Source organism: Pelodiscus sinensis, chromosome 1 (genome assembly GCF_049634645.1).
Source record: "Pelodiscus sinensis isolate JC-2024 chromosome 1, ASM4963464v1, whole genome shotgun sequence".
NCBI lineage: Eukaryota > Metazoa > Chordata > Testudines > Trionychidae > Pelodiscus > Pelodiscus sinensis.
Genome location: NC_134711.1, coordinates 148,644,745 through 148,671,583, shown reverse-complemented (window position 1 = coordinate 148,671,583; position 26,839 = coordinate 148,644,745). Strand labels below are relative to the sequence as shown.

Here is a 26,839-nt window from a genome sequence, read left to right as displayed (position 1 = left end):
AAGTGTATTCTCTAACACGGGGGAGATGGGGAGATGTGGCCTTTGACTTGCCTGAATCCAACCCCCAAGGCTCAGGGTGCCCTCCAGCATTGGGGAGACTGTGCTGGTGCTCCAATCTCTCTGCTGCCCCCAGGGTCTGGAGTGCACAAATCTACTAGGCTGGGCCCCCCAAGCTTTGGTGTGCAAAGGGAATATGGGGAATTTCTTTCTCCTTCTCAAATGGGGGTCACAGTGAAATTTTTTCCGCTTCTCACTTGTGTGTGGCTCCCGACTGATTTTTCTGTGGGTCAGTGGCCCCTCACCCCAAAAAGGTTCCTCACCCCGGCTCTATCTCACAACGGATCTTTGTTTGCTCCGAATTCTGGAGAGCACCAATGCTATGAAAGCACTCCCCAAACTTTTGTGGGTTAGCCTACAGCCTTACTCCTGTAAACATCCTCACACACACTCGCCCTGGAGTCAGGGTGACCCACGGAGAGGAGTTAAGGCAGGGCTTGCAGTTGATGGTGGGCCATGGGCCAAGACTGAGGCCAGGAGCAGAGCTGAAGCGGAGGGCTGTGGGGCCAGACACAGAGCTGTGCCAATGCTGGGAATGGAGACACGGTTGAGGGTGGTACCGGAGCAGAGCTGGGGGCACAGCAGAATGCGGGAGGTGCTCTCTCCCTGAGTCCTCCCCCTGTGGGGCAAAGCCCAGGCCCCGGCCCCACCACATCCTTTTAGACATTTGTCCACACCCTCTAGGAGAATGCAACCCACAGTCTGGGGACATGGTGAAATCCAAATTCTTTTAGGAATTAGAGTTAGCTGAAGACAGGCAATGGCAAAGCAACAGTGCTCAGACCACAGGGTAAGTCAGGAGCTCATGAGGAGTGGGAGACAGGAGTCTAAAGTACCATTAGAGGGAATTTGTATACTTTCCTATTAACTTCCCATCTTAGAAAGTTATTTTTGGTTACAAGTACAGTTCTGTGAAACTTTTGGTCTCTGATTCCACTCATTGCTCAGAACTGGACGCAGTCATCAGCACAATTTTTAAAAGGCAGATTCCAAGCATGCCAAAATGCATAGTATGGTCATATCTATAAAATAACTTGGCCATGTTCACTCAGTCTTCAGTCCATCAGTGTATCAACTAACTTCTATGAAGACAAGGAAGGAATAATGAGAAATGTGAGTGTGAAGAAATCTAGTAAAAGTCACTGGGACCAATTCTGAAGTCCTTACTCCAAGTGGGTGAATAACTTCTAATGAATAATTTAGCTAAAGAATTTGATTTGCTATGCTTCATAGAACATGATCTTCTCAAATTTATTCATTACTCAAATTCCAGATCTGTAGTTTATAAATCACTGCAAGTACCTGACATTCAAAATTTGAGGCATTTTATTGGATATGTCTCTCAGTATGTTTCTTGTTTATTTATTGGAGGTGTAATGCTTTTAGAAGGAAGTTTCTCATTATGCCAAATCAAAAACTATTTTCTACAAATATTCTAAATATTTTCCTAAAATTCACTATTTTGGCAATAATTACTACCAGTAAGCTAATTCACTAGAATTTTCATGGAAAGTATATAGAAAGTTGGCATTAATCCAATCTAAGCTAAATCATATAAAAATTTGAACAAGTATCTGTGGATTTTTTTCAAAGCATTTGCTCAGCTCTATTGCTTATTCAAACAAAAAACAAAACCCTCCTGTGGCATTAAATTCCAAACCAAAGCTGCTAGCTGTATCATTATTTCCCATTCTCTCTCAGCAGATCCCCACTTGTAGAGCATAGAAAGTTGAATTCATTTTGGACAGTGAGCAGATGAGAGAAGTGATTAGCTGAAGAGAATGGAGAATTGACCTATCAAAACAGGCATTTGCCCTTCCTTTCATATCTAAGCCATGAGTTTTACAAAAGGTGTCAATCAAGATAATGGGGGTCAGCCAGGCACATGTCTGCAATGGCATCCCATCAAAAAAACCCTCAAAACTAAAAATAGCAGAAGCTGAAGCTGATCTGGACAAATCAACCGAAAGGGATATCTGGGATTAGAATTTTGACATTACTACATGCCATCACTAGGAATATGGTGCAAGCCCAATAGACAGAAGTTCAGGGTCTTATGAAAGCTGCAAATACCAAGTCACCATTTTAGATCATTCATCATGATCCGTAATAAAAATGTAAATGTAATCTAAACTGCTTGGATTTCTTTCCTTCAAGATAAGCAAAATCCAAAATATATAAAGTGGTTCAATGGAGATTCAGTTACCACTAAAGAAACAGACATATAAAAACAAAGAAGTGCCTAGCACTCCAGGAAACAAGATTCCCAGACAGCAGAAGGAAAGTTGGGCTGCAAAATGGTTTATATTTATTAAGAGACGAATGGAGGATTGAGAGGTCTGCACTCAAGAACTGGAATTGTGGTGCAGGTTCTAGGGACCGGAATAGTTTCACATAGCAATATGTGACTATTGGAGGGGTGGTCCAGTACTGTCGTACCACTACTTCAGAGGGCAGAAAATACAAGGAAATTCCTCCTCATCTTGTAATGGAGCTCAACATTCAAGAGTAAAAATCCCATGAGATTGATTTTTCTCCTCAAAGATATTGAGTAGGGAGGTACGACACAGTCACAGCCGAGAAATAGTATATGGACTTTGTAAAATTCCTTCATTGTAGATTCCCCAAATCTAACTTTATTCTTTCCCCAATATACTCTCTCTCCAAATTTTGCTGCTCAAGAACAGAGAGGACACCAGAAAGAATTTCAGAATCCAGGAACAGGCTAGCCTTGTCCTGACTTGTGCCCCATAGCCAAGGCACACACAGGCCTGCCAATGGGGAGGGACAAAGGGAGCAATTGCCTTGGGATTTGGCAATTCTAAAAGGCCATGGGCACCCAGCCGCCGCTGCTGCGGCAGTGGCAATGGCAATGCCCAGAGCCCCAAGCCCTTTAAATCGCTGCTGGAATGCCATGCCACGTGCTCCAGACGGCTCTAAGGACTGAGAGCTGGCTGCCCCCAGCCCTGCTCCTTCTACCCAATGCTCCACCCCTTCCAGAATCACAGAGCCAAGAGGCCTCCCTGCCTTTCCCAGGGACTTGGTGTTGCTGTTGGCTCTCCTGGTAGGCGAAAGGTTCTGTCTTCCTGAAGATGAATCTTGATTTTAGTAAGGCTTTTGATACTGTCTTGCATGACCATCTCAAACACACTAGGAAAATACAACCTAGATGGAACAAAGTGGGTGCCTAACTGGTTGGAAAACCATTCCCAGAGAGTGGTTTACAGTCAAGCTGGAAAAGCATAGCAAGTGGGGTGTCACGGGGATTAGTTCTGGGTCTGGTTCTGTTCAATTTCTTCTTCAGTAATTTAGAAATTATTTCTCTATGCCATTATCTAAAGTTTGTGGACAAATACCAAGCTAGTAATGGCTGCAAGTCATTTAGGGCATATGATTAATATTCAAAGTGATCTAGACAAACCGGAGAAATGGTCTGAAGTAAACAGGATGAAATGCAGTAAGAATAAATGCAAAGTATTCTACTTAGTTGTACATATACAGACTGGGAAGTGACTGCTTAGGAAAGAGTGCTATAGAAAGGCATCTGAGGTCATAGTAGATCACAAACTAAATATAAATGAATAGTCTAATACTGCTGAAAAAAAAGGAAACCTAATTCTGAGATTAGCAGGAGGGTTGTAATCAAGATATGAAAAGTACTTCTTCCACTCGACTCCAGGGGTACGTCTAGACTACAGGGTTTTGTCGACGGAAGTTGTGTCGACAGATACTGTCGACAAAACTTCTGTCAACATAGAGCGTCTAGACACATTCAGTTCTGTCGACAAAGCAAGCTGCTTTGTCGACAAAACCCTGTAGTCTAGATGCAACCCTACAGGCAATAACACCTTCTGTCGACAGAACTCTGTCAACAGAAGGTGTTATGCCTCGTAAAACGAGGTTTACCAGCGTCGACAAAACTGCTGAGTTCTGTCGACGTTATGTCGAAAGAACTCAGCGGTAGTGTAGACGCAGGTATAGTTTTGTCGACAAAAGTTCACTTTTGTCGACAAAACTCAGTAGTCTAGATACACCCCAAGTTGATTAGCCCGTCACTATGGTTCTGTGCCTCAACTCCACTAAATTTTAGGAAAGATGTAGACAAAATGGAGACTGCCCAAAGAATAGCAACAAAAATGATTAAAGGTCTAGAAAACATTACCGGTAAGGAAAGATTGAAAAAAGTGGGTTTGTTCAGTGTAGAGAAAGGAAGACAGAGGGGACATGATAATAGTTTTCAAATACATAAAAGGTTGCTGTAAGGAGAAGGGAGAAAAATTATTCTCCTTAACATCTGAAGACAAGACAAGAAGCAATTGTCTTAAATGGCAGGCAGGGAGGTTTAGCTGGACATGAGAAAACATTTCTGAACTGTCAGGGTGGTTAACCTCTGGAATAAACTGCCTAGTGAAGTTGTGGACGCTCCATCATTGTCTAACCCGCTCTTAAAAACCTCAAAACAGCTGTCAGAGATGGTCTGAATAATACTTAGTCCTGTCATAAGTGCAAAATTCTGGACTAGGGATATGTCTAGACTACATCCCTCTTTCAAAAGAGGGATGTAAATTAGAAAGATCAAAATTGCAAATGAAGCTGGGTTTTGAATTTCCTGTGCTTCATTTCCATAATGGAGGCCACGCGTTCTTTCGAAAAAGGACTTTTCGAAAGCGAAACTGCTGTCTAGATGATTCTTAAAAAAAACAAAACAAAACAAAAAAAAACCTCTTTTTTGAAAGATTCTGTAATCCTCCAGTCCTAATCAGGTCTGGCCAATGGAGAATAACTGGAGCCAAAGCATGAACAGGAGCCAGCACTGGTTTATGAAAGCATAGAACCTGTTGTGGGCTCTGTCACATTTAACCTGCCATAAAATCTCCAACTCCCTAGAAGCTAGAATAGCAGATACGGGTGAGAACTTGAGCGTGTAACATGGCAGTTTTCACTGCAAAACCAGAACCTGCAACCATAGCATCTGCAAGATTCCCCAAATGTCCTGCACAGCTGCCTCTGATGAATCTGAGGGGGGCAGCCCAGCTACTTATCTGCCCTTCTTCAATCTTTTGGGTTCCTCAAACTGTCAGTGATTGAGTTTGCTTCAGGGGATAGCTGAATTAGTCTGTGCAGAATAAACTTTAAAAAATGGTCTGGTAGCACTTTATAGACTAACAAAACATGTAGATGGTATCATGAGCTTTTGTGGGCACAGCCCACTTCTTCAGATGACCAGAGTTTTGTGAATGATCATCAGTCCTAGTGGTTTAAGGTTGAGTCTGGCATACCAGTTAGAGCTGAATCTAGAGAGGGCAGTTCCAGGAGTGAAGCCAAGAATCACAGCTACGCATCAGAGATCAAAACCTAAGCCCAACAGTCAACCAGTCACAGACAAAAGGTAGAGTTGAGGACCTGAGCTGTGAGTCAGAAGACAAGAAGGAGTGAGCCATGGAACCAAAGCAGCCTGGGGCTGGAGCAGGAGCAAGGCTAGAGAAAGTGGAGGCGAAGACAGGATCAGAAACAGCTATGGGCTAAGAATACGTTGCACAGCAAGTGAACTACTACTGAGCATAAGTATCAGACTGCTCACTCCTTCAGTCAGACAGACAGCTTCTATCAGAGCCGGCTACACTCACTTGAGTGCCAGAAGCCTGACTCTGCTGCAGGAAAGGCCCCTCGCAAACATCCTGAATTATGAAACAGATCCCCTTCTTTGCTACTTAGTGGAACAGATCTAATGTTCTGAATAACATGGAGTAGATGAGAGGATACACTATAGAACAATATAATTACATCCTATAGGGAACGTTAACAAAGCCTTACCGTGAAAGTGACATCATTTTGGCTTTAGTTATTGTAAACCCAGCATTAATGATGATATCAATTAGTTCTCCAACCTTGGGTATTGCATCAGGTTTAACCAAAGCCAGTGTTCTGAAAAAGCAGAAAAGAATTTGGAATTTTCATTATTTGAGGAAAAGACAAAAGTGTAAATAAAACTCTAAGGCTATGTCTAGACTGCAAGCCTCTTTCGAAAGAGGCTTTTTCGAAAGATACTTTCGAAAAAGCCTCTTTCGAAAAAGAGCGTCTAGACTGCAAGTGGAACTTTCAAAAAAGCAAGCTGCTTTTTCGAAAGAGAGCACCCAGGCAGAAAAAAGGCTTTCTTCCTCGTGAAATTAGGTTTACCGCCATCGAAAGAAAAGCCGCGTTCTTTCGATTTAATTTCAAAAGAACGCGGCTGCAGTCTAGACACAGGTGAAGTTTTTTCGAAAAAAGGCTACTTTTTTCGGAAAAAACCCTGAGTCTGGACACAGCCTAAGGGGGGGGGGGAAGCTTCACATAAGGAAATACAGAAATGCAGAATTACAGTCATGCAACAATTTTGCCTCAGACCTTTATTGACCTTCCGTCACGCACATGTATATCTTTCATGTATGATGGAGGCACTAAAACCTTAAAATAATATTTGCCTGTGGCACAGTCAGCAGTAAGTAGGAGACCTTTGTGCCATCTAAGATGTCTGTAACTCCAGATATGGTAGCGTGTACCTATGCTAAGTCTTACAACAGGACAATCATTTTATAACAAAAATTCCAGGTATCTTTGGGAGGCTGTAATGAATGGGGTTACTAATGAGATGTAAAAGCCGAATTTGCTGGTGAATGCACAGCATTTTGAGATGCACAGATAGAAGGGGCTATAGAAATACAAAGACTATATATATTTGATTTATAAAGCGAAGCTGTTTCATGCTGGAGATTGAGAGATTTTTCCATCAGGTCCTCCCACCCGCACATGCAAGCTTTAACATCCTATTTATTCTTTTTCTCTCTTCCATTTATGCCTGTTTATTCACACAGCTCTTTATGCACAGAATGACCTCCTGATCAACAAGCCTCTACTCTCTTCCTATTCAAATCCTTCCATAAAAATTGTGCTTCTTCCACAGTGCTTGTAAAAGAAAGCGAGTCCATATTTATTATCTGTACTAGAGCAATGCGGAATGGTCTCATCATGCGAGGTGCTGTACAAACATGAATTATAATCGCTTCCTTTATCCTGACTATTTAGACCAATAGCTCTTTGGAACTATTATCCTATTTTATGGATAAAATCTATATTATGAGAGCAAAACAAAAATCTCTAAGCTATCCAGTTCATCCCATCTCCTCTGCAATTATCTTTTATACTCAAAGCACTGTCAATACAAAATTCCCTATTAATCATAAATAATAAGTGGCATAACATGAATTATGTAAAATAACACCGTGTGCTCCCATTATTTATTCTCCCAATGAGTCAGCATCCAATATGCTTATCTTACAAATCAACAGATGATTTATCTAACTGCGTGTATCACAAACTCTGCCTGGAATCTGAAAATCCAATGAGTTTCTTTCTATCTTTTATACCATCTTCAGCACTGGAGAATATTCAAGACTGAATGTTTCTTTTCTTTCAATGCATTTATCTAGAGAAGGTAGATGCTGCCAGTTTGCTCACTTTATTTCTCACTACAATTTGTTCTAACTGGAAATAACATGATAAAATGAGGGGAAATTGACAAAGTGCCATTGCATTAGCTCTGATCACTAATAGATATCAAAGATGTTGTGGGAATAAACAACACTAGCCACACCCAAGGCTTTTACAGTGAATGGACACAGGAAATGTTAGAAAGGAGGCAGAATTTAATCTGATACTCCTGATGGGGCAGAGGAAGGGAAAGATCTAAACTGCAAAATTCAGAGCCAAATGTGAACTTCTCCAAACATCAGGATGCTCAGATCTGTGGATATGATTAAGTACATGTCTATGGAAACAGTGCAATGATGCAAGCAAGATTGACTGAAGACTGGAAAGGGTCAAGTTGTTTGACTGGGAATTTCAACTCAATTTGAAGCTAGTGTTTTCCTTCAAAATGCTTGTTTAGGGGTTGGTTTTTTTTGTTTTATTATAGTTATATAAACTATTAGAGAAAAGGTGTTTAATCCTAGAATAATCTGTTGTTTACTTTGCTGATTTCAGACTCCGATAGCAGATCCTTAATTACTAGAAACATGCAGTGAAATACTTTAGGGTGAAGCAATTAACTGCAGCACTTTCTGAAATAAACATCTGTCAGAAAGATTTTTTTCCAGCACTTGTTTATAATAGTATTTTTCATAGAATCATAGAACACTAGAATCGGAAGGGACCTCGAGAGGTCAAGTCCAGTTCCCAGCACTCATGTCAGAACCCAGTACTGTCTAGAGCAGTGGTCCCCAACACGATGCCCGTGGGGGTCATGGTGCCCGCCAGGGCATTTGTGCACCCGCGTAGCGCTGCCCCCGGGAGCTCGGTGCATGCACGATGCTGCCCAAGGCCGGCTCTAGGCACCAGCAAACCAATCATGTGCTTGGGGCGACACATTTTCAGGGGCGGCATTCCAGCCAGCCTTACCGCCAGATGCAGGCCTGCCTGTGCCTGCCCAAGACAATGGGCGGGGCGGCGGAGGGGAGAGTGGCAGGGAAGGCACCGGGCAGCAGGGAGACAAAGGAGGGAAGGGAGAGGGGAGCAGGGCCATGCAGCAGGATTCCAGAGCCCAGCCACCCCTGCCTCCCGCTGCCTCCCCCCACTCCCCGGCGGCTGCGCTAGGCAACAATTGAAGTTTGCAGGGTGCCCAATGCTGCTACTGTCCCCCTGAGCAGCGGGGTCCCAGCAGCAGGCCACAAGCCGGCATGGGGGCACCGCCGCCACGCTCCGCACATGCCCAGGCAGGGCTGGGCATGAAGCAGCCGAGCATCTGTGGAGCGGCAGCCGACGGGGAGAGGCGACCGGGCTGGGGCTGGCATGAAGGCAGGTACAGCACGCTCTGCTAGCCACTGTCAGTGTCCTAGGGGGGCGCCATGGTGGGCAGCCCGGCCAGGAGGCGGGCGAGCGCTGAGCCCCACCATGTTGAGCTGAGTCCTTGGGAGGAGCGGGTGCGCCCCGCACCTACCCACCTCGATGGCGAACTCCAGTGAGCTCAGCAGCAGGCAGGGGGGGGCAGCTGTGCCCCATGGTCTGAGTCATCTGCCACCGTCCCCGCTCGCACTGCTGCTGCGCTGATCGTTGTTGTTGATTTCAGCCCCTCCCCCCATCTATCCGCTTCCCTCCGGCCTCTTGTCTAATCAGCGCCAGGAGAGCTCAGGAGACCCTCCGCCTGCTCCACGAGGAGCTTGGACCCTGGCGCAGGCAGCGCCCCACCTAGTGCTCTGCCTCACTCCTGCTCCCAGGTGTTTGTCCGGGGCTGCCAGCCAGCTGCACTACCACGCCGGCCCCTCCGCACTTCCACAGCACCCCCGGGAGCTGCCGGCCGCAGAGTCCCTTGCAGTGGCTGCAGGTGAGCCCTGGCCTGGCGGCTCCTCTCTCTCCTCTTGCAGGGGAGGGATGCCTGCGGCGCCCCTGTCACATTACTGAATTGGAGGGAAGCAGCCAGATCACTGCTGCACCCCTAGGTGGGGGTGTTGGCCCCAGAAATTGGTACAAAAGGGAGCCATATGGGGTATTGAATGGGAGCTTGTTGTTTTCTCATCCTGTGTACACTATTTATGTGAGTATATAATGTCTGTGTGTGTAGATCTGTAATCTGTGTGGAAGATGAATATTTCTCTGAATGTGGTTAAGCATTGCTATGGACAGGCTGAGTAGTGAAGCCCTGTGGAACAATGGCACTTGATGGCCCAAAGACACACCTAAAGCATGAGGGCGGACACCTAAGAGCGGCCAGCAGAGAGAGGCTGAGGACCAGGTGACCGGCTGAGACCAGAAGAGGCCAGGAAGGGGGTATAAAGAGGCCATGTGGTCGATGCCATTTTGTTCTCAGCTCAGCACTTCATCCCAGAGGCAGCACTGCAGGGATTGAAGAGCCCGGAAGACCTGTGAACCCATCCTGATCTTAGGATGTGCAATAAGAACTTTTAAACCAGCAGCTGCAACATCTCTGCTAGAGCCTGCATCGAGAACTGGGAGATTCGGTGCATGTAACGTACTGTACTTTAATAACCTTACTCTCATACTTTTCTTTATTGTGATAATAAACCTTTAGATATATATTCTAAAGGATTGGCCCAGCGTGATTTGTGGGTAAGGTCCAGAGGGTAAATTGACCAGGGATCTGTGGCTGGTTTCTTGGAACCGGACAGAACTTGTTCGGGGTAGGTGGGATTGGGTGATAGGACCCCCCACCTGTGTATAGGCCCGGGGCCATCTGGGGCACGGATATTGCTGGGGTGTCGGAGGGGTTTTGCTCGGGAGGCTTCAGGCAGGTTGCTGAAGCGCTCTGTGGGACTGGTTTGTGGCCTGTGTGGAGAGGTCACCAGTCGGGGGCTGTAAGGAGCCCCGGATTCGAGCAATTCGCCCTGAGCGGACGCCCTCAGCTGTGCCCAGACACGGCCCGGTCCGTCACAGCCCCGCTTCACATCAGGGATAGGTGTGTACAGCTGCAGAGAAAGGGAAGTAGGGGGACCCGTGATACTTTCACCCCTCCCCCAGGGCGCTCCGACATTTCCGCGCATGCTGTGGGGAGGGGACACAAGGATTTGGTGGGGAGAGAGAAAGGAGACGGAATTCGGTCAGTGTGGGGAGGTGGGAGAGGAGTCGGGTTAGGCTGGGAGGGAAGAGGGTACAGGGTGCATCAGGTGGGGGAGAGAAGAGGGGTGGACTGGGTCCAGTCACTGAGGGGTCGGGTTTGCCTGGGAGGGGAGAGAAGGTGGAAACTGGGTTCCGTGAGTGCATGGGGGGGGGGAGGGAGGGGGGGGGAGTCGGGATGTGTGTGGACAGGGATGTGTATGGAGGGGAGACAGGATGTAGGCTGGGTTTGGCCAGAGTGTGTGGTGGGAGTCAAAGAGAAAGGGGCGCTGTCCTCCTCAGTGCCTGTCCTGGGGGGACGGCCAAAAAATGTTTTGCTTGTGCAGCAAAAAACCCAGAGCTGCCTCTGGCCCCACCCCCAGGCACGCGGCACATGTGCAGCCTCTGCCCCGGGTGGCCCTGTCCCCAGGCGGCCCAGACCGAATCCCTGGTTGGCCCAGCAGCCCCGCGCAGCACCCACCACCCAGAAAGGTTGGAGACCACTGGTCTAGAACATCCCTGATAGATAGAACATTACCTGATAACGGTAAGTATGTGTTTCATGGAGAAATGCAGGGTAAAAAGTGTTATGATCCCCAGCAAGATGAGTACTACTCCTGAGATTGGATTTTAGTTCATGTGATACATTTGTAGTTTTAAGTAGTAAAATTATGACATTTCCCATATTTTAATGGAAATATATTTTGAATGTGAATATGCATAACTCAAATATACTACAAAACAGTATATACTGTAAAACAGGGCAACTAACCTATCATTCAGGAGCTTGTAATCACCTGAATGTGTATATTCTATTTGAGTCCATGTATCTTTCTTGCATGTCAAGTTAGAAATATGAAGTGCAAGCCCATATATTAATCTGGGTCTTCTAATGAAAGCAATTAGTGCTACTTAAGGAACTTAATGGCCCAGTGTTCAAGGCAATGAACTGTGAATGGCCTTATTTTTCTGGTAAGCCTGGACTGTGGTTGGCCCTATAAAGACAGGTGACCATACCATCTGGTGCTAGAAATCATCTTTAATTCTGAATTCTTCAACTGAGGGAGAGGGGTAGAATGGAACAGAATTCTCATCCTGAGGAAATTCTGTTTAAGGGATGGGAAGCAATAGATTGTCTTCAGCTGGCTTCACAGGACTACATCCTATCACAAGAGGGCACATGAAGAGACCTGGAAACAAAGCTCTAACAAGAGGAAGAGAAGAGATGCAGCTGGACCCAGGTTGGAAAAAAGATCACCTCTTGCCTGAAGGACTTCTCCTGAAATAAGGACTAAAGTGAGAAGTTATGGTCTGTAACAGCTTCTCTTGGACTATGTCTACAGAGCAGCGTTATTTTGGAATAACCGACATTATTCCAAAATAACACAGTCCGTGTCTACACACAAGCAGTTATTTCGACATAATGTCAAAATAATATTGAGCTGTAGGACTACTTATTCTGACTCCTGTAATCCTCATTGTATGAAGAGTAAGGGAAATCAGGAGAAGAGTATTCTCTCAAAATAACTGCTATATAGGGGCGCAGGATCAGTCCCACTCCTGGGCCCCTGACCCCATTCAGCCCACTGTCCCACAGTTTAGGAGTCACAGTATCAGACTCACTCACCTTGTTTTGGTGTTTGTCCCTCTGTCGTCTCCCTGCAGCCTTTAGCAGGGCTGATGCTGTTCTGCTTGGCTCCTCCGGTCTCCTTATCAGTTGTCTTTATCTCCAAACTCCTCCTTCACTCTCCAAACTCTCTCTCAACTCTCCACACACACAGGGAGGGTTTTTTAAGAGACCTCCTGGCAGCCTGAATCAGCTTCACCTGACCCTTAATTGATTTGCAGCTGCCCTGTCTCAGCTGCCCCTAATTAGCCAGGATTGCTGCTGTTCCCTCTGTAAGAGCTGCCTCTCTCCCCTTCCATCAAGCCCATTAACCTGCTGTCACAACAGACAGCACCAAAGTTTAAAAAAGATATTTCGACTTAAACTATGCAATTAGCATAGCTCAATTTGCATAGCTTATTTCAAGTTTAACCTTTCTGTGTAGACATGCCCTTAGTGTATTAGTCTTAACTGATGCGTTTTGTTTATTTTAGCTTACTAATTTGCTTTGATCTGCCGGTCGTCAATTGCAATAACTTAAATCCTACTTTTTATACTATACTTAATAAAATCACTTTTGTTTGGTATCAAGTAGAATGTAAATAATTATTACCTGGACGGGACAATAGAATCATAGAACACTAGAACTGGAAAGGACCTCGAGAGGTCATCAAGTCAAGTCCGACCCAATACCATCTAGACATCTATCAGGGATGGTCTATCTAAGAAACTGCTCTTAAATATCTCTTGAGATGGAGATTGCACAACCTCCCAAGGCCAATTAGGCCAGTGTTTACCCACTCTGGCAGTTAGGAAATTTTTCCTAATGTCCAACCTAAACCTCCCATGCTGCAGTTTAAGCCCATTCTTTCTTGTCCTATCCTCAGAGGCCAAGGAAAACAATTTTTCTTCCTCCTCCTCACGACACCCTTTTAGATACCTGAAGGCCATTATCATGTCCGCTCTCAGTCTTCTCCTTTCCAAACTAAACAAGCCCAATTATTTCAGTCTTCCTTTATAGATCAAGTTCTCTAGACCTTTAATAATTTTTGTTGCTCTTCTCTGGACATTATCCAATTTTTCCACATCTTTCTTGAAATGTGGTGCCCAGAACTGGACACAATACTCCAATTGAGGCCTAATCAGCACAGAGTAGAACGGAAAAATGACTTATCGTGTCTTGAAGCTGTGACATAGCTGTGCTTATTTCTGATAAAGAGAGTGCACTTTATGAACTTGCTGTGTAAAACTTTTATACAAAGTGAGATGGAGTCTTCTGGAGGTTGTATTCCTGGATGCCGTCAAGTCACTGTAACTGAGCTCTCCCTGAGCTGATTCAGTGTTTGTGTAACTCTGCTATGGGGCTGTTACCCCAACTTTGTGCCTTCACTGGGAGAGACCAGAGCTTCTGACCCAGCAGGACAGGATGGTGGGGCACCCCAGAAAACAGGCAGATGTGCTCAGTGGTATGAGCAGTACTTTGGGTGACAGTCACAAGGGGAGATCTGTGATCCAACCCATCACAAATGTATTTTAGGGTTCTGACATGTCAGTCCACACTAGTGCATTAGGGAGTAGAACTAAGGATATAATAGTGTAATCGATTAACCAAAAGCTTGTAGGTTAATGCTATAGACTACATGCATTTCCCTCCCCCAGCCTTGACAGTAAATTCTTTAGCAGGCTGGCCAGTAGCCCAGCTCAGTCCTGGCATGAAACGGGTCTGGGACCTACCATTTTTAAGATCTATATTTGCTAGCAGTTAAGAAATAAAGCAATAGCCATTGTAACCATATGATTTATAAGCTTCTTTAATAAACCTGTCACTGTTTAAGCTTTAGCCTGACTCCTTCAGTTGCTGTAACAAAACCAAGCACAATTTAAAAGAACTCCAGCCAGTCATAGGGAGCAGACACAGGCAAAGCTGGGCATTTGGATCGTGTCGCCTCCAGGGGACAGATCCATGGGGCGCCTGTCAGCCTTCCCTTGGCTGCCCGCTGCGAAAGGGACTGTGTGCCCTAGCAGTTAAAGTCTCAAGTGTAATAAGCTCTCCTGCAAACTTTTGGGGCATCTGTCAGCCTGTTGGCTGCCCGCTGCAAGGGGACCCCGGTCCTAGCAGCCAAAGACACAGACGTAAAACTTTTGGGTTGCCCGTCAGCAAAGGAACCTTGAGTTCTAGCAGTTGAAGACTCGGGTGTATAACACACACCAAGCACTGCCCTGACCATCGGCTGACACACAACCTTGGCCCATTGACCAGGCTCCCTGCCTCCAGGCCACTGGCCCTGTGGGCTCCCTTCTGCCACATCAGTAGAGTTCCCAACTGCTGGCAACCTCTGTGGCTGGGGCTCTCTGGTCCAGCAACATCCATGGTTGTTGCTGGATCAGAGAGTCCCAGACCAGAGAGGTATAGCTGGTGATCATAAGAAGGGTATCTGCTGCATAAAATATGTCTATGGCTATGTGGTTTATTTAATTTTAGTAGAAGGACTATTACAAGAAATAACTCTTACGTTGGGGAGGGGAGGAAATATGATAAATGACTAGAAGCATGTTAGTGACTTGACAAATCAATAAAATATTCTGCTATTTTTGGTTCGCCATGAGCATTCTAATAATTTTTCAATACGGTTATAGTAACTGAATACATTAAAGGCACATAGTCCTCTTAAAAATACAGATCTGAAAAATGTAAATTAGTGTTATAAGTGCAATCCTTACATCTCTATAAGTGAAAGATTAAAGAGGGAAATTCTCTGTTTGATCTATTGTATTTACTTTATTCATTGGACAGCATTGTGTGTTAACTTAAGTTCCTTAGTCTTCTTGTTTCTGTGGGTCTTTAGGATAGCAAGAGTGTGTGGAGTGGAGCATTTAAACAGACAAGCATGATTTTAAAGCCTATAAACAAAGTACCAGGGAGACTCAGAGGTAAGTGTAGAACTTGAAATTACTTTAAAGTCATTACTTGAAACTAAATAGATTTTAAGTTGAGAGTTATAACTTTCCTTGTATGGACAAAGTGCAATTATAAATCAGAAAAGGGACCACATAAAAATTGGTCTGACAAAAACAAAGGGCCCAATTTCAGAAAGTATAAGATGCTTGATGTGCAGATACTGTCTAGCCTGGAGTACTCATTGAGCATTTTGCACATGCTTCTCTAGAAAATAAAGAGCATGTAAAGTTTTCCAAACCTGAGACTAATTATTTCCATCTACTAGCTGTATGGATCATGTAGAACTATTACAGAACAAGGAGGAGATTATTCTGCCATGTGCAGCTACAGCAAAATTGCCCAGCTGCACGTTCTTTATCTTTGGTGATGCTCATTTCATCCTCTCTTGCAAAACTCCTCTTTCCCCTTCAGTCACTGCATTAAGGATAGTCCCTAATAGGCAATTCCCCATAAGCAGTTACTTCCCCCCCAAGCAACATAATCTTCTTTAACTATTGAAAGCCAATTTCTTCTAGGAAACAGGATTTTCCTGATCCCTTTGATATTGAATAAGATATATATCAATGGCCATCATTTAATCATTCTGAATAAATTAAGCACTGTCTCTTCTGTGGCTAAAGATGGGCATGGTGAGTATTATTAACACCATAATACAGATGGAGAAAATGAGAGATCAAGGGCTTATCCAGACACACAATTTGTACTGTTTTAAAATGAGAATATAAAGCCACGCATTCCTCTCAATATAAAATGCATGCACACCGGTCTAAAGGTATTGTATGCCAGTGTAGCTATTCCCAAATGAGAAAGGGAATAAACAAATCCCATGTAAGGCACCTTTACTTTGCTGCTATTGCGTTCACACTAAGGCTTATTCAGGTAAAGTACATCAGTAAATATTTACACCTCTAACCAAAAAGGTTATACTGGCATGAAAACTATATGTAGGCCAGGCCTAAGTGACTTGCTCAAGAGCACACAGAGTTGGCTGACAGAATCAAGAACATAACTAGAGCTAATTTTTTTGCAAATGCAAAACAAACAAAAAATAAAACCAAAAGCAATATGAAATTAAATGAAGTGCCACTCACTTAGCTCTGGCCCAGCCACCCCTCCATCATGATGATAGAGAGATAACTGGATATGCCTGAATAAAGCTATGACCCCATGTGCCAGGTCGCACACCTGCACCTGGGCATCCAGCCCTATAGGAAAACAGCTGTCTCTACAGAGTGAATGTGGGGGGGGGGGGGGGGGGATTCCCACACCAATGGGAGGACCTCCCCGACCAGAGCTTTCTCCCTGCACCGGGGAAGGATCTTCCCACCCCCCGAGCGGATAAAATTGATAAAACAAAATAACAAACTTCCTGAAAAATAAAACAAAAAAGGAAGTTGACAGGACTCTAAATGTAATCCAAGAGCCCTGAAACACAGTCTCCCTCTTTCATACCTTCTCTCCCTCTACTCCAGTTCCAACCAGTAGGCAATATGACTGGAGACATTATTTTGGAAGGCTGCTCCTATAGTCATCTCAGGGGCAATATTTTTAGGGGGTGAGGGAATTGTAAATGTTCAACTTTGAAACCTTATCAGTGTTGTTTTGATTAAAATTTAAGTTTTAAAATAACGACACACAAAAACCAGGCTGCTTTGGAGCTAAGGAGTCAGGAGAAGCGAGCTTACTGGTGTTAAGAACAGCAATCTAGAAAGGACACTGAGTGTTTTTCTTAAAGATATTGAGCTAAAATCTGATCTCTGATACTGATGCACATTCAGAGAGTAACTCCACTGAAGTCAATCCAGCACAGCACAACAAAGAGCAGAATTTGATCCATTAACTTTTTCCAGGCATATTCTCCAAAGCAAACATATCATGCAGCCTCAGTTGGAATGAGCTTATGAGCCTGATCTAGTGTAATTAGCATAGCTCCAATTTTCATCAGCTGAGTGCCTGTCCCTAGAAGTTTTCTTGGCCACACTACAACCCAGCTGGGGAATTTTTCTTTGAAATGTTTTAGGATTTCCTTTACTGCGGGAAGAGCAGTGGAGGAAGGACACAAGTATCTCCCTCTTTTTATTGTTGTTAACTGCTACTACAAGCTGATGTATAAAACATATCACCTGGTAAAGAAATGCCATTGGATCATAAGGCCTATGTTTTGTCCCTGCAAGACACAGTCAATTTTTGCAAGATTCATTCCCTTTAAGCCTAGCACATATCAAAGTTGAAATTCTGCCCTAAGCTACACCCATTCAACCCCAATAAAATTAACATTAGTGAACAATGGTAGGGTTACACAGCTCTAACAAAACTGAATTAGGCTCCAGAATTGGAGTGAGAAGCAGTTTACATCTTGGGGGAGGTGTAATGTGGAGGGTGCAACAACAAACAAAAAAGATCATAGATTTGATGACGGGGTATAAACTACTCTATCTTGCTTCCAGAGATCACACCATCAAATCCCCTCACCTAAGATGTAAATGAGCAGATATATCCTCTCCTCATCTGCAGAAACCCTCTCTGGTCTCTCCTGAGAAAGAAACTTAGCTTAACAAACTCACTTGCACAAACAGATATGTGAATAGGAAATACCAAAGGAATTTCAGAGATCACATCCTCTTACCTTTCTTTGTGGCTACCCAACTTGCGGGCTGTGTATTGATCCCCATAGTCTACTAAGGAAAGATGACGTGAAAAGACAGTAATTTTGTTGCCTACAAACAAATCTTCCAGGTGTAAGTCATCATATTTTGTGCGTTTGAGAAAGGTTCGATGGTTCTTCACATCATACTGCAGACAGAAAGAAGATCACCAAGCAGTTAAAGAAGGTGATTAAACTAGGAGCAAATTCAAAATAAATTCTATTCCATTTTAGAACAGCCTCAAAAGTATAAAGCCAACTACAGTTGAACCTCTCTGGCAGGACCATGGATGTTGCTGGACCTAAGCGCCCTAGCAGTTAAGAGTAGGGGCCGGCTGGTAGTCTCATGGCAGAGGGGCCAGTGGCAGAAGGGTTGGCCGGGGCCGGGGGCACAGCCAGATCAGCAGTTGGCATCCGGAGTGGAGCAGGGAGTGCAGCAATACTGGGAGTGCAGTTGGGACAATGGCAGGAGGGCTGGCAGCCAGGAGCCTGGCTGGGGCCTGGGGCAGGGGCACAAGCAGGGCCAGTGGCACAGGCCAAAAATGGGGTCAGCAACCAGGAGAGGAACTTGGAAGCCAGGGCTGGTGGCCAGGAAGGAAGCCTGGTGCCCTCCAAACAAGTTCAGAGGCTGGCTGAAGAGAGGCTGGCATTGACTACCACTGGTCTGGCAAACTCCTTCATACAGGGACCCCTCAGGCCCCAAGGGTTCCAGACTAGGGCGGTCCACCTATGTATTAGAAATTTGTTCCATTTTAACTGTCAGCCAGTGATACCAGGAGCCCCTCAATACCAGTTAGTGCAACATTCTGCAACTCACATCAGGCTTGAGAGAGTCACTGCCCCAACATGCTGCTGTCACGTACAAACAAGTACTGGTCCCCAAAATCATCATGTGGTGTGTGTATAGGGTGTTTACAAAAAGTTGTAAATGTGTCCTAGAAACATTCTTAAAATGTGTTTGGTAGGCAGCATATAAGCCCAGCCTATCCTAGATAAAGGAATGGGAATTTATTTGTCTAATCAGCTTGATAATAGGGAGAGGGTATTGCACATTTACATATAAAGTAAATAAAGACCTCAAGCTAACAAAACTAAAAAGGCGAATGATCCTGTAGCACTTTAGAGACTAACAAAATTATACATGGAATCATGTACTTTCATGGGTACAACCCACTTCTTCAGATGAATGAACACCATCAGAAGAAGTGGGTTGTACCCATAAAAGTTCATACCACCATATATATTTTTATGTTAGTCTCTAAGGTGCTACGGGATCACTCGTCTTCTTTTAAGTTTTTGTAAGTTATGGACTAACACAGCTACCCCTCTGAGACCTTCAATCAAGCTAATTAGTAGGGGAGCAGACCACTTATAATCACAACAGACATGATATGAAGTCTTCCAGGTCCTCGAAACAGTGTATAGAAACGTTGATGAATATAAAGACAAGCAAAAAGCCATTTTTGTTATCCATCAAGGGGATTCAGTAGCCTATGCAAGCTGCATCCTCTTGGCCCAGAAGGCAAGAGTACTTGGAAATTGACTATAGGCGAGAAACCAACTTAGACAAAGATAAATTTGGTTTTAGTCAATAGAAAACATATTTTGTTTTTACTTATAACCATGATTATTTATTCTCTCATGATCATGTAGATTTTTGTTCTTTATTAATAAAATTATTCTTGTTTTATTACAAAAAAAATCTACGAATGCTATGTGTGAATCTTCAGCTAAACTGACAGGTTGGTGTGCATTCTGTTTCTGTGGAGGTAGTGAACTGAACATCCATGAGCATCCAGTGAGAGGAACATCTCTGTAAGGTAAGGTTTAGAATGGCAGAATCCTGAAAAGTTTGCTAGCAAAGCAGACATGCCTGTATATCAAGGAACTGACCACACAGTTAAGCAGAAGCAAAACTCTCACTTGGGCTACATCTAGACTACGAGACTCTTTCAAAAGAGGCTTTTTCGAAAAAAGGCCACTTAAAAAAAAAACAAAAAAAACCTGTAATCTAGACACACCTTTGCTGAGTTTGAGAGGGGTAGGACAGTAGCTCACAGTTCTGGGTTCCCCAAGCAAGATATCACTCAGTACACAGGAAAGACATATCTTAGAATTTTCCAATTTGTAACTTTTGTGTTAGTTTGTGTTGTGGTAAGGGCTCTGGTACCCTGTGTGTAATCTGTCCAGTCTGAATTATAGGGAGCCTCACTGACAGTTTGCCTAGCAGAACTACACTGTGCCACAGTTCTATAACCCAAACCAGAACAGCTCATTGTCACATGCTGTAACAGGTATCTTCAGAGCTTCATCTCAGTGAGGTATACTACAAACCATTAGCATAAGATGACTCAAATGCAGGAGAGGAGGGACGAAGGGCCTACGAACTGGATTTGAAACATTGTGACTGCTGAGAAAAACACAGGAAGTTCCATGCAGTTTGCAGGTGGGCTGTCAAAGTATCAGAGATCTTGAAAACAATTAGCTTCCTTTCAGCTGCATATACATGTTAAATATCCCAAGGCACTTCTGTAACAAAAAGGGGTCTGGCCTGCCATTCTCACCCAAAACTTCCCCTTCCCGCCCTTATATACCATGTGTCACCTTCCACTACAAAGCTAAGCCAACCATCAGATTTTGTGAAAATACAAAAATTTTGCCCATTTTTAGAAACAAAGTGAATCTTTTTGATATTCTGGATTGTTTGGATATTTTTCTCTCCCATTTCCAGATTCTGATAGGAACCAATAGGAGTCTCACAGAGCTTTGCTCTCCTGAAATTCACAGTCCAATTCTGCATAATGAAAAGCTCAGAATAGTTTTGATAAGCACACATTTTGGGGAGGATTGGATGGGCTACTTCACTCTGAACCTTTTGAGGTTCCTCATGACTATTCAGAATGAAACCCCTCTTTGTCTTGCACTAACTGACATCCTATATTCTGATAGTTGATGAGATGGTAAAATGATAAAATAGTACCTTGAATTCGGCTGTATATTATTGCCTGGACTTATTCATGAGTCGTATTTTCAGATGTAACTAAGTCAATAATCTTCAAACCCCCTAACACTGGGCATGTTTCCTAGCCCAGTTCAACCCTAGTGAGAAAAAACGAGTCCTGGTTATTTTGCACTCATAACCAAGTAGTAGAAGTGACATGGATAAAAAAAGCCTAAAGATGATATTTCCTCATCCACCTGTTTGAGGTTTATTTTTTGGCATGGATGCCTGGATATATTTAAAACATAATTAGCCTCAAAGTGGGTAAACAATAGATCAATGTTACATAGATTTGGTAAATACAGCTTGCAGTTTTCTTTCTCCCTCTGTCTCTCACATTTTGCTTGAAGAAGCAAGTTTAGTGAAAGTGATGTAATGTCTGCTAACAATCTTGGTTTTGTGTGTTTAAAAATTTTTTTATAAGCCTTCTCTTATTAAATAAATCATCTACATAACTTCTATGCCAAGCAATACATTATTAAGGATTAACCTGTAAAATTTCGAATTATGTCAAATTCTGAGAATCAAGAAAGAATATTTGCTAACAGATCTGATTTGCTCATAGCACTTCCTGGTACCCTATTCTGTTGTGAGCTATTGGGATAAGAAACAAAAAACACTGTCAAACTCTCTCACAGCCAACAGAGGCCATTCCTCTCTATATATAACTAAATCTGCCTCTCCAATATTTTCACTGATTTCTCTGCTTCCCCTTTTTTTCCACCAGGAACTGCCAGGAAGCATAGTATAGCAAGGAAAAGGAGGAAAGGAAAGCTGAGAATTAGAAAGCCTCACTTACACAGTGTCGTGGGGCTATCCATATGCTTTATGAACATATGCTTTATGCACATATGCTTTATGCAAAAAACTACTTGTAAGGTATCATTGGAAAAGTTGTAATCTACTGAATATGATTTTCCCATTTGTGTGCATGTACTATTTCTGTATCTGAAATTAGGGAATGTACCCAGAGTTGCTTGGGTCCTTAACTCAAATAAGTTTTGTTTTTCTTAATTTAAATCATTGCCCTGGGGTGTGGCAGAGAGGTTCAGTATGCAGACTGCCCCAGGGAGAGAGGATAAACCCAGCCCTCTGTAACTGCAGCAGCTTGGGGCCAGGTGAGAAGTGCCCATCCATGCATGCTGCAGCTGGGGGAGTGGTGGATATCTCCCAGCTGAGGGTCAGAAAGACACATGGACACAAAAACAGACAAATGCTCTAAAACAGTGGTCCCCAACGTGGTGCCCGTGGGCACCATGGAGCCTGCCAGGCTATTTCTGTGTGCCCGCTGAGTGATTGGGGCCAGCCCCGGGCGCACGGCGGTTAGGCAGTCCAACTCAAGGGTGCGCGGCGCGAGGTCTGCGCTGGCCCAGGGTGTGCAGCACATGGGCGGCCCCGCCCCCGGGTGAGCGGTGCGAGGGCTGTGCTAGCCCCGGACTTGCAGCGAATGGGCGTCACCGCCCCGGGCGCGCGGCATAGCGGCGGTGCCGGCCACGGGCGCACAGCACATTGGCGGCCCTGTCACTGGGCACGCGGTGCATGGGTGCTGCCAGCTCCTGGGCACGTGGCACAGGCACTGGCTCCGGCTCCGGACACGCAGCACTTGGGCGGTGGCGGCCCCGTCCCCAGGAGCACAGGACATGGGCTGTTCTGGCCCCGGGCATGTGGCGTATGGGCAGCCCCACCCCTGGGTATGCAGCACAGTTGTGGCACCAGCCCCGGGAGTGCAGCGCATGGGTGGCACCAGCTCCGGGCACACAGCGTATGGGTAGCTCCGCCTCCAGGCACGTGCGCAGCCCCGCCCCGGGCGCATGTGTGGCCCTGCCCCCGGGTGCCCAGCGTGTGAGTGGCCCCGCCCCTGGGCGCCCGGCAGCCCCAAAAGGTTGGGGACCACTGCTCTAAAACATATAGTAGACTGCTGTTCCTTATTCCATTCCTGTCCACTGCTGGCCCAATAGAGTTATAGCTGTCCTGGTCCCCATCTTTGGTCATTTGATAGAATCATAGAATAGAATCATAGAACACTTAGAAGGGAACTCAAGAGATCTTCGAGTCAAGTCCCCTGCCCTCATGGCAGGACCAAATACAGTCTAGACCATTCCTGATAGACCTACTCTTAAATATCTCCAGAGATGGGGATTCCATAAACACTGGAATAAATTTCCCAGGGAGGTTGATTACCATGACAGTTAGGAACTTTTTCCTAATGTCCAACCTAAACCTCCCTTGCTGCAGTTTAAGCCCATTGCTTCTTGTTCTATCCTCAGAGGCCAAGATGAACAAGATTTCTCCCTCCTCATGACACCCTTTTAGATACCTGAAAACTATCATGTCCCCCCTCAATCTTCTCTTTTCTAAACTAAACAAACCCAGTTCTTTCAGCCTTCCTTCATAGGTCATGTTCTCTAGACCTTTATTCATTCTTGTTGCTCTTCTCTGGACCCGCTCCAATTTCTCCACATCTTTCTTGAAATGTGGTGCACAGAATTGGACACAATACTCCAACTGAGGCCTAACTAGTGCAGAGCAGAGCGGAAGAATGACTTCTCGTGTCTTGCTCACAACACACCTGTTAATGCATTCCAGAATCATGTTTGCATTTTTTGCAACAGCATCACACTGCTGACTCATATTCAGCTCGTGGTCCACTATAACCCCTAGATCCGTTTCTGCTGTACTCCTCCTTTGACAGTCGCTTCCCATTCTGTATGTGTGAAACTGATTGTTCCTTCCTAAGTGGAGCACTTTGCATTTGTCTTTATTAAACTTCATCCTGTTTACCTCAGACCAAGTAGCCAGACAGGAACCCCCACCTGTAACATCCATCTTGCTTGCCTAGAGCATACAGAGCACACACAGAGCAGTAAAATCAGCATAGTCTTTGAAGCCTTGACAGGAGGCCCGGATATGCTAGCTCGCAGTGATCCTGGATGGCTGTAAACAGAGATACGCCAATTGTTGACCTTGAGGTTGTGAGAACTGCCTTGGCTGGCACCTATATTGATACAAACACACACTCGTCCAGGGGGAGGAATCTCCCGCCCAGTAAAGAATGTCCAGTACTCACAATTTAGTTATCTCTCTTACAAGTGTAAATTAAGTTGAAACTCCCTTGTAAGAACTGGCATCACAAAGACGGACCTACACAATTTGGCATCTTAGATAAGAAAGAGAATACGGGCCCCTATGGGCATAAAATATGGGCCCAGCAGCACACTTACTCTAAGCGTCAATCTATCATTATCTGCTGGTCGGGTTAGGTGATTGGCCTCCCGAGGTTCCATGGGGATGCCCACCTCGTATTCGCCTTTCCTAGGAATTAAGGGACTGGCCCCGGCCTGATACGCTGGAGTCGAGAGGCACAGAAGAGGGTAAAAATTGTACCTGGATGTGTCCTTTGTCTTAAGTGTACACATAGACTTAGATCTCTTTAAAGATTAAGCTGTCACTTGGTACCATTATTTCTATTTTCTATCTTTTTTTTCCTTTGTAACTATTTTTTTTTTAAGATCTATATTTGCTATCAGTTAAGAAATAGAGCAATAGCCATTGTAACCATATGATTTTAAGCTTCTTTAATAAACCTGTCACTGTTTAAGCTTTAACCTGACTCCTTCAATTGCTGTAACAAAACCAAGCACCAGGTAAAAGAACTCCAGCCGGTCACAGGGAGCAGCCCCATCTAAGTTGTATTTGCCTAGTTTATTGATAAGAATATCATGCGAGACTGTATCAAACGCCTTACTAAAGTCTAAGTATACCACGTCCACTGCTTGATTCCGTGGTAATGGTTAGTGGGCATATATAAATTCAGAAGAGAAGACGAATTTTAAGACACTTGTAAAGGAGTCTTTTGAGGTTAGTTTCCTTAATGATAGGAGAACCTGTCATACCAAGTTACTTATACTGGGTGGCTCCAGCACAGACCTTAGCTCCTTGCCTCTTAAAAGGGGCCTCTCGCCCCCTGCAGCCTTCTTAAGTCTCTCTGTAGGCGTGCGCAGCACATTTCATTAGGGTGTGCACCCAAAGAATTTTTTTAAAATGTACTCTTTGACCCCCATTAACCACACCCCCCGACCTCCATTAGCCAAGCCTCTGGGGGGTAATACTTTTGGGGCGATATGGACACATGACCAGAAATAAAAGGTATCATTTCACACCCCTCCCCCCAAGGACTTTTCCCACCATCCTCTTACCAACAGGGATTAGTTTGGCCCTCACCAACCTTCCCCCACACTCCCAGGCAACTATCCTGCAATTCCTTTAACCCAATGTCTGTGACATTATCTCAGGGGGTGGAGAGGCTGGGGGTAGTGTTCCCTCTAAGAGTTTCCTCCCATGAGAACAATACATTTTGTGTTGTGCACCAGTACTGAGTTTGTGGCTTGTTTGGATGTGCCACTGTGGCACCCAAGTATCTTATAAACCTCTACCCTTTCTGTCTGCTGCCATATCTTCTCCCCTTGCTCCATCAGCTCCCCTGGTGCCTGCTGTCCCCCCCCCCCCACCCTCACCCACCGCTGCTGTCCTGACTCCTGCCCTTCTCACTGCCTTCAGCCATCCTGAGACCTGCCCCCCTCCACCAGCCCTTCTCTCCCCCCTGTGCCCACTCCTCCATTAGCCCCACTCTGATCATATGAGCTACTCCTCCTCATCCCCTCTCCTAACACCTCCCACTACACACCTGCCCTGCCTCTCTCCACTGGTGCTGGTCCCTCCCCTGCAGGTGTCTGTCCTTGTGCTTCACCCCAGAATCTCCTGGCACCTGCACCTTCCCTTACCCCTGCACCTTCCTGGTGCCTCCCCCTTCCCTCACTGCCCCTGCCCCCTTTGCCCTCTTTTTCCCTGATGCCCACCCCCTCACCACCCTCTGCCTCCATTCCCCTCATTCCTCTGTGCCCTAACACATGCCTTTCTCCATCCCTGCCTTCCTCATGCCCACCCCTTCTTTCAAGCCTTCTCCCAGCATCTCCCCTTCTCCCCTCTAGTCCTCCAAAGCCCTTCCCCTCTCCTCTCCTAGCACCATCTTGTCCCCCTCTCACTGACACTTCCCCACCTGCCCTTTTCCTCATTGTCTCCACTTGGCCCCCTGGCATTTGTGTCTCTCCTCCACTCTGTCCCTTGGTGCCTTCTCCTTTCTTCTCCTGACCTGCCCCTCTTCCCTCAGCACAAGCCCCTTCCTCTCTGACCCTTTCCCCCTATTTTTCCCTCCTTCTCCAGCAGCCACCAGCTGGTCTGTAACAGAGTTCTAGGGTTGCCCTGACTGTCACCCTTCTGGTGCTCCCCCTACTCTGTCTCTTAGGTTTCTCAGCCCCCCTTTGGGCCACAAACCCTTACCCCGCAGTCTCTGGTTCCCAAAGTTCAGGCAGTCTCCCCATCACTTGGTACCTGCACCGGGTCTGACTCATAGGGTTGCCAGATGTCCGGTTTTTGGGCACTCTGTCTGGTAAAAAAAAGAAAAATCCAGAAAATACCGGACATATGCAATGTCTGATACTTCCTGGTTTTCCAGCTGGGTGCCAGACTGAAGCCTGGCAGTGGGAATGACTGGAAGGTGGGGCGCAATCGGCACTGGGAGCCTCTGGTGGGGGGGAGGGGACTGGCCAGGAGGAAGGGAGGGTGGGAAGCAGAGTTGGCGGGGGGGGGGGGGGGGCAGGGGCTACAGGGCTGTCCAGGAGGAAGGAGGTGCAGGAAGCAGATCCGGGGGGGGGGGGGGTTTGAGGAACACGGGGTTGGCAGGGAGGAAGAGGGAGACTGGGAAGCAGCTCTGGGGGTGCAGGGGCCAGCTGCACTGCCCCCGCCCCGCCCCCCAGACCAGCCGCGCTGCCCCTGACCACACCCTCCTTCCCCAGCGCACCAGGGAGGCTCATTGAAACATTAGGGTGTGCCTGGGCACACCCCGTGCGCACGCCTATGAGTCTCTCCCTGGCAGTTCGCAGCATTCCCTTTAGGGAGCAGTGAAGATCTTTAGGACAAGAGTTCCTCCTGAGG

The 26,839-nt window shown here is 45.6% G+C and overlaps 1 protein-coding gene across 3 annotated transcripts in view; it reads right to left on the bottom strand.

Annotated features, from left to right (window-relative positions):
- Positions 1-26,839, bottom strand: part of NME7 (NME/NM23 family member 7) — a 175,736-nt gene that overhangs the window by 108,363 nt on the left and 40,534 nt on the right. For all 3 annotated transcript variants that reach the window (XM_075907002.1, XM_075907007.1, XM_075907016.1), the window contains exons 3-4: positions 17,830-17,996; positions 5,872-5,982 (exon numbers count right to left, since the gene is read on the bottom strand). In XM_075907002.1, coding sequence (XP_075763117.1) covers positions 5,872-5,982; positions 17,830-17,996 — 278 coding nt within the window. The remainder of the gene's footprint in view (positions 1-5,871; positions 5,983-17,829; positions 17,997-26,839) is intronic.